The sequence below is a fragment of the Chelonoidis abingdonii genome, chromosome 14 (genome assembly GCF_003597395.2).
Source record: "Chelonoidis abingdonii isolate Lonesome George chromosome 14, CheloAbing_2.0, whole genome shotgun sequence".
Taxonomy (NCBI): Eukaryota; Metazoa; Chordata; order Testudines; family Testudinidae; genus Chelonoidis; species Chelonoidis abingdonii.
In genome coordinates, this window is record NC_133782.1 from 37,612,341 (window position 1) to 37,618,797 (window position 6,457).

General features: G+C 66.4%; 1 protein-coding gene across 1 annotated transcript; it reads right to left on the reverse strand.

Annotated features, from left to right (window-relative positions):
- Nucleotides 1–4,959: 4,959 nt before the first annotated feature.
- Nucleotides 4,960–6,457, reverse strand: HAUS4 (HAUS augmin like complex subunit 4). The gene is made up of 4 exons (XM_075072103.1): nt 6,196–6,457; nt 5,985–6,127; nt 5,775–5,910; nt 4,960–5,042 (listed from the first exon to the last, which is right to left on the reverse strand). The coding sequence occupies exons 1-4, from the start codon at nt 6,248–6,250 to the stop codon at nt 4,960–4,962; spliced, it is 417 nt and encodes a 138-aa protein (XP_074928204.1). The 5' UTR covers nt 6,251–6,457.

The window sequence follows — 6,457 nt, forward strand, 5'->3', positions numbered from 1 at the left end:
CTCCTGGATTTCTGGGCTGTCTCAGAGCGGGGTGGGGTGCGGGGCGCAGGACTCCGGGTTCTGTGCTGTCTCAGAGCGGGTGCGGCGGCACAGGGGCAGGACTCCTGGGTTCTGGGGCTGTCTCAGGGTGAGGGTGAGGGGCCATGGGGGCAGGACTCCTTGGGTTTTGGGCTGTCTCAGAGCGGGGTGCGGGGCACAAAGGGGGGGGGGGGGAGACCCCCCCAAAAAAAAGGACTCCTGGGTTCGGGCTGTCTCAGGGTGGGGTGCAAGGGGCCATAGGGCACGGACTCTGGGTTTTTGGGCTGTTTCAGAGCGGCGGTGCGGGGCACAAGGGGCAGGACTCTGGGTTTTCGGGGCTGTCTCAGAGCGGGGTGCGGGGGCATTGGACGGCAGGACTCTGGGTTTTGGGCTGTCTTCAGAGCGGGTGGGGTTTGCGGGGGCAGGACTTCCTGGGTTCTGGCTGGTCCCAGAAGCGGGGTGCGGGAACACCAGGGCAAGGACTACTGGGTTTGGGCGTCTCAGAGCGGGGTGCGGGGCACGGGGCAGGACTCCTGGGTTCTGGGCTGTCTCAGGGTGGGGTGGCAGGGGCCATGGGGGCGGACTCCTGGTTCTGGGCTGGCTAGAGCGGGTGAGCGGGGCACGGGGGCAGGACTCCCGGCTTTGGGCTGGCTCAGAGGGGGTGGCGGGGCACAGGGGCAGGACTGCCCGGGTTCGGGCTGCTCAGAGCGGGGTGCGGGGCACGGGGGCAGGACTCCCAGGTTCTGGGCTGGCTCCGAGCGGGGTGCGGGGCACAGGGGCAGGACTCCCGGGTTTTCTGGGCTGCTCAGAGCGGGGTGCGGGGCACAGGGCGACTCCGCGGGTTCTGGGCTGGCTTGGTGAAGAAACTTGATTAAATGAAATTGTTTTAAATTGTCAGCGTTATTAATGTAACTTCTGTTCAACCATCCGCTACCACCCTGCTACGCTGTCCCCTTCTGTTCACGTTCAACCATCCGCTACACCTGCCTACACTGTCCCTTCTGTTCACCCGTTCACCATTCCGCACACCTGCTCCACTTTCCCTTCTTGTTCACACGTTAACCCATCCGCTACAAACCTGCACTACTCTGTCCTTCTGTTCACCATTCACCATCCGCTCACAACCTGCCTACACTCTCCCCCTTCTGTTCACGGCGTTCACCATCCGCTACATCCTGCCTACACTGTCCCTTCTGTTCACCGTTCACCACGCTACACGCCCCCCTCCGACAAAACTGTCCCTTCTGTCACCGTTCACCATGCCGCTACACCTGCCTACTCTGTCCCTTCGTTACGCGTTCAACACATCGCGTTCTACACCTGCCTACACTGTCTATCTGTTCACACGTTTACACGCATCCGCGCATGCGCTTCTCTACAGTGTCCGCCTTTGTTCACCATCCCCTACACTTGCCTACACTGTCCTTCTGTTTCACTGTTCACCATCCGCTACGCTTCTCTGCACTGTCCCTTCTGTTCACTGTTCACCATCCGCTACACTGTCCCTTCTGTTCACTGTTTGCCATATTGGAATTCAAACCCCATTTTAACGCTGGCTCCATTTTGTAAAAGCTTCCTCCAACTTTCATTTCTGCAAACTCTGCTGTAATCTTATTAGTCTAGTTTAGCTGTGACTGAGGGATGGATGGATGATGGACTCACCCTCCAGCCCCAGCCTGTCCTGATGAAACAGAGTTCAACCCCCCCAGCTGAAGCTGCAGACAGGAGCCCTAACCAAGTGTCCACCCTAAACAGAAAAGGTGCAATAGAAGGAAGATCAGAGCCAGGTCCCAGGCTGAAAGTCGCCTGCAAGTGACAGGTGATCAGTCACCAAACCCAGAGGCAGCGACACAGCAAGACCTATAGACTCTGGATTCAAACTACAAAAAGGAGGGTGAGATGGGAGACTTTGGGGGGTAACATTCTGCTGCCAACATGGAAGGGCATCGGTGCAGGCCCAGCAGAGACCCAGCTCGTCCTTGTGCCCGGCTTTCCGGGGGGTTGGGGGTGGGTGGGGGTGGGTATATATATATTAGGTACAATGTGTGTGTATAAGGATTAAGATATTAGTTATTGGTCATAAATCAGATTGTCATCATAATAAATGTGGCATCTTTGTCTTGTCCTCCGAAAAGATCCTGTGTAGTTTTGTCTGTACAAGGTTGGGGAGGGTCGTGGGGGAACAGGGAGCTGGGGGCAGGACTCCTGGGTTCTGGGCTGGCTCGGGGAGGGGAGTCGAGCAGTCACAGGGGGCTTGGGGCAGGATTCCAGGTTCTCTGCTGGCTCGGGGTGGGGCGGTGCGGGAGGCTGGGGCCAGGACTCCTGGGTTCTGCGCTGGCTCGGGGAGGGGTGCAGGAGGCAGGGGCCAGGACTCCTGGGTTCTGCGCTGGCTCGGGAAGGGGCACGGGGGGCTGGGGGCAGGACTCCTGGGTTCTGCGCTGGCTCAGGGAGGGGCACAGGGGGCTGGGGGCAGGACTCCTGGGTTCTGCGCTGGCTCAGGGAGGGGCACGGGGAGCTGGGGGCAGGACTCCTGGGTTCTGCGCTGGCTCGGGGAGGGGCCCCGGGGGCAGGAAGGACGACAGGTGCACCAAGCCAGAGGATCCAGCGCCATGTTTATTTGCCCCCCGGGCAGTGGGGCCCGCGCCCCCCATCAGTGGCTGCCCTTGTTGAATTCGTGCAGGGCCCAGCGCTTGTTCTCGATGCCCCCGCACAGCTGGGCATACTCCTGCACCAGCCCCTCGAACTCGGGGCCCAGGCTCTCGTAGGTGGCCAGGATCTTCTGCGCGGTGGCCAGCTCCTGCTCCTGCTGCTGCACGCCTCCCTGCAGGCTGGCCCTGGGGAGAGGAGCGGGGGGTGAGCCCCCCAGACCGCCCTGGGGGGTGGGGGGTGAGTGCCAGCCAGGGCCCCCACCTGCTGCCCTCCCAGACCCCCCCGTACCTGATGGCCCGATGCACCTCCACCCTCTCTGGCGAGTAGGTGTCCAGCAGCACGTTCAGCTCCTCCAGCCTGCGGGAGACAGCGAGGCCTGAGCCACCCCACAACTGACCCCCAACTTCTGCGGGGCCACTGGCGCTGGGCGTCACCGTCGAGCCGCAGCCCCCGAGGAGCCCCGGCCCCCTCCCCATCAGCGCTGAGCCCCTACCCCCCTGATGATCTCTGGCCCCGCCCTCCCGTCAGTGCCGAGCGCCCCCCGCGAGCCCGCCGCCCCCCCAGTCAGTGCAGAGCGCCCTCAGATCCCGATGGGCTCCGGCTGCCGGCCCCCCCCCAATCAGTGCAACGCCCCTCCGATGAGCTCCGGCCCCGGCCCCCCACAGTCAGTGCCGAGCGCGCCTCTCCGATGGCTCCGGCCCGCCCCCCCTCCCCCAATCAGTGCCAGCGCCCCCCCCGATGACTCCGGCCACCCGGCCCCCCATCATGAGAAGCGGCCCGATGAGCTTGGCCCCGCCCCCCCGTCATGAGCGACCCCCCCCGGGAGCTCGGCCCCAGCCCCCCCAGTCAGTGCCGGCCGCCCACCCCGGTGAGCTCTGCCCCGGCCCGCCCAGTCAGTGCCGAGCGCCCTCACCGATGGCTCCGGCGCCGCCCGGGCCCCGCCCGCCCCCATCCAGTGGCCGAGCACCCCCCCCCGATGAGGCTCCGGCCCCGCCCCCCCACGTCAGGCCTGAGCGCCCTCCCATGAGCTCGGCCCCCCCCGTCAAGTGCCGAGTGCCCCCCGAGAGCTCCGGCCCGGCCGCCCCCGCCGTCAGTTGGCCGAGCGCCCCCGAGAGCCTCGCCCCGGCCCCCCGCCCAGTGTGCTCACCGGAAATCTTGAGAATGCGCTGCAACTTCACCTCAGGTAGTGGGTGTTGACCGGTCCAGCTGGGCTGTGCCCGAGGCCGGTGCCCTCGGCCAGGCGCCGCAGCATGGCCCAGGCACCGCAGGATGAACCTGGGGCGAGAGAGGTGAGAGGGGCAGGCCCCGGCTGGGCCCCACCTGCCCCGCCCCGCCCGCCGCCCGGTCCCATACCTGGGGTAACGGGCGGGCTCGCTGCCTCTCCAAGAGCCCCCAGCAGCTTCCCGGCGCCGGCTCCGGGGGCGCTGCAGGCGCCGCTGCCCGCTGCCCAGTCCCTCCGCCAGGGTCCAGAGCATGGACAGAGCGCGCCGTCTCCCCCGCTCTGTCTGGGGGCACAGGGGTCCAGAGCTGACACCGCCCTCACCCCCCTGCATGTCCCTCCCGCCATGGTCCAGAAGCATGCACACAAAAGCGCGCTCCCCCGCGCTGTCTGGGGGCGACAGGGGTCAGAGCCGACACCCCCTCACCGCCGTCAGTCCTCCGCCAGGCAGAGCAATGGCCAGGCGCCTCTCCCGGCGTCTGGGGGCACATGGGGTCAAGGCCGACACCCTCCCCCTGCCAATTCCGCCAGGGCAGACATGGCACAGCGCCGCTCCCCCGGGCGCGGTCTGGGGCACAGGGGTCAGAGCACTCGACACCCTCACCCACCGGCCAGCCCTCCGCCAGGGCAGAGCATGGCACAGCGCCCGTCTCCCCCGCACTGTCTGGGGGCACCGGGGTCAGAGCCGACAACCGGCCCTCCCACCGCGTCAGTCCTCCGGCCAGGGCAGAGCATGGCAAATAGCCATCCCCCGCGTTGTCTGGCAATAGGGGTCAGAGCCGACACCCCCTCACTCCACCCCTCCTCCCCCCGCACGTGGTCACCCACTCATCCCGCTGTCAGGCCGTGGTAGCTCAGCAGGCCAGCCCCTTGTCGCCGCAACCTCTCACACTCAAATCTCCTGGGGGAAGATGCGCCGCAGCAGCGCAGGTCCTGCACAGATGGGGGCCAGACAGAGAGAGGGTCACACCCGGACGCCGGTACCTCCGCCACCTGTCCATGGGGGCTGGTTACCTGGCTCGGGGGCAGCAAGCTTCCCAGGGGCCAGGGGGCCCCAGGTCCAGCAGGGGCGGTCAGCTCAGCGCAGGGAAAGGGACCCGGCCCAGGATGCGGCTTAGCTCCCCGACCAGCAGCCGCGGTCCATGTTGTCTCAGGACTATGGAAAGAAGAACGGGGGTCAGAGATGTGGGCCACCACTGCCCTGCCCCGCAACACTCCCACCCAGCTAACCGCCTGCCTCCAGCCCCATGACCCAGCTGTTCCCCATGTTTCTAGTCCCATGGACGGTCCCGTGCCCTTTGCCTCTCTCCAGCGCCTGCAGCCTCCCACCCCTCCCCCTGCGCCCCAATCTCGCACCGTTCCCCTGAGTCCCCGTCAAACCCCTCTCCCCTCCTAACCCTGGCGCCTGTCCCCCAAAGCCCCTCAAACCCTCCCCTCTTCCTCAATCCTCCCCATCACCTGAGCTTCCCCCAACCCTTCCCCCTCTCTTCCAACCCCTCCCTGAGCCTTCAAACCCCGGCCCTGAGGCCCAACCCTCACTCCCTTGCCCCATATCCCGCTGTCTCCATCCATCCCTCCCCCTTCTCTGAGCCCCCAAAACCTTCCCTGGCTCTCTGGCAATCCTTCCCTCGCACTCCCCCGTAGCCCCCCAACTCCCTCCCACTGCTCTGCCCAATTCTCTCCCCCCTCTGAGCCTCCATACCCCTCTCCTCACTCCTAATATGCGCTCCTCGCCCTTCCGAGCCCCCAAACCTTCCTCCTTTCCCCAATCGCCGGCCCATCCCCTGAGCCCCCAAGCCCCTCATGTCCCCCCTCCCCTGAGCCCAAATCCCAGCCCAGGCCCCAAGCCCTGCCCTATTGTCTCTGTGCCCCTCCATTCACCCCAAACTCACCTTCCTGTGCTCCAGGGCAGGGCTGGCATCCCCCCTGCCAGCCCTCTGCTCTATCAGCACCTCCTGCAGGAGCCGGTGCAGGGCCTCCCAGCGCAGCCAGGCCGCCCGACGCAGCTGCAGCTCCTTCCCCGCCTGCAGGCAGTGAGAAGGGGGTGAGCGGGGTGCAGCAGGGCAGCCCCACTCCCTCAGGGCGTCCCCACACATACCTGCTCCAGCTGACGGGCCAGGGGGGTGCTGAGCCCACTGGGGTCCAGGTAGGGGGTCAGGCCAAGCAGCAGGTTGGCCAAGCCAGGATGGGCGCTCACGTCCTCCTCCCTCAGCTGGCACAGGGGCAGGCGGGCACTGGCAGCTGTGGGGAGACACAGTGAGGGGGAGCGAGGGGCACCCCCCACCCAGCCTGGCCCCTCCCCCATTTACCTGGTCCCAGCAGCTCCACGCCCATGTCCCCCGGCGCCGTGGTCGGTGCAGCCATCACCTGCTGCAAGAGACGCGAGGGCTCAGCGGGGCCCCATGCCGACCCCTGTCCTCTGTGCCCCCGGACGCACCAGTCAGATGGGGGGCGCCCAGCCTATGCCAACCTGGGCCCCCGCCAAACCAGGCAGCACCTGCAGGGCCACACGGGGCACCCCACATCCAGTGGTGGGGGTGGCCCATGCCCAGCTCTCACTGCTGAGGTGTA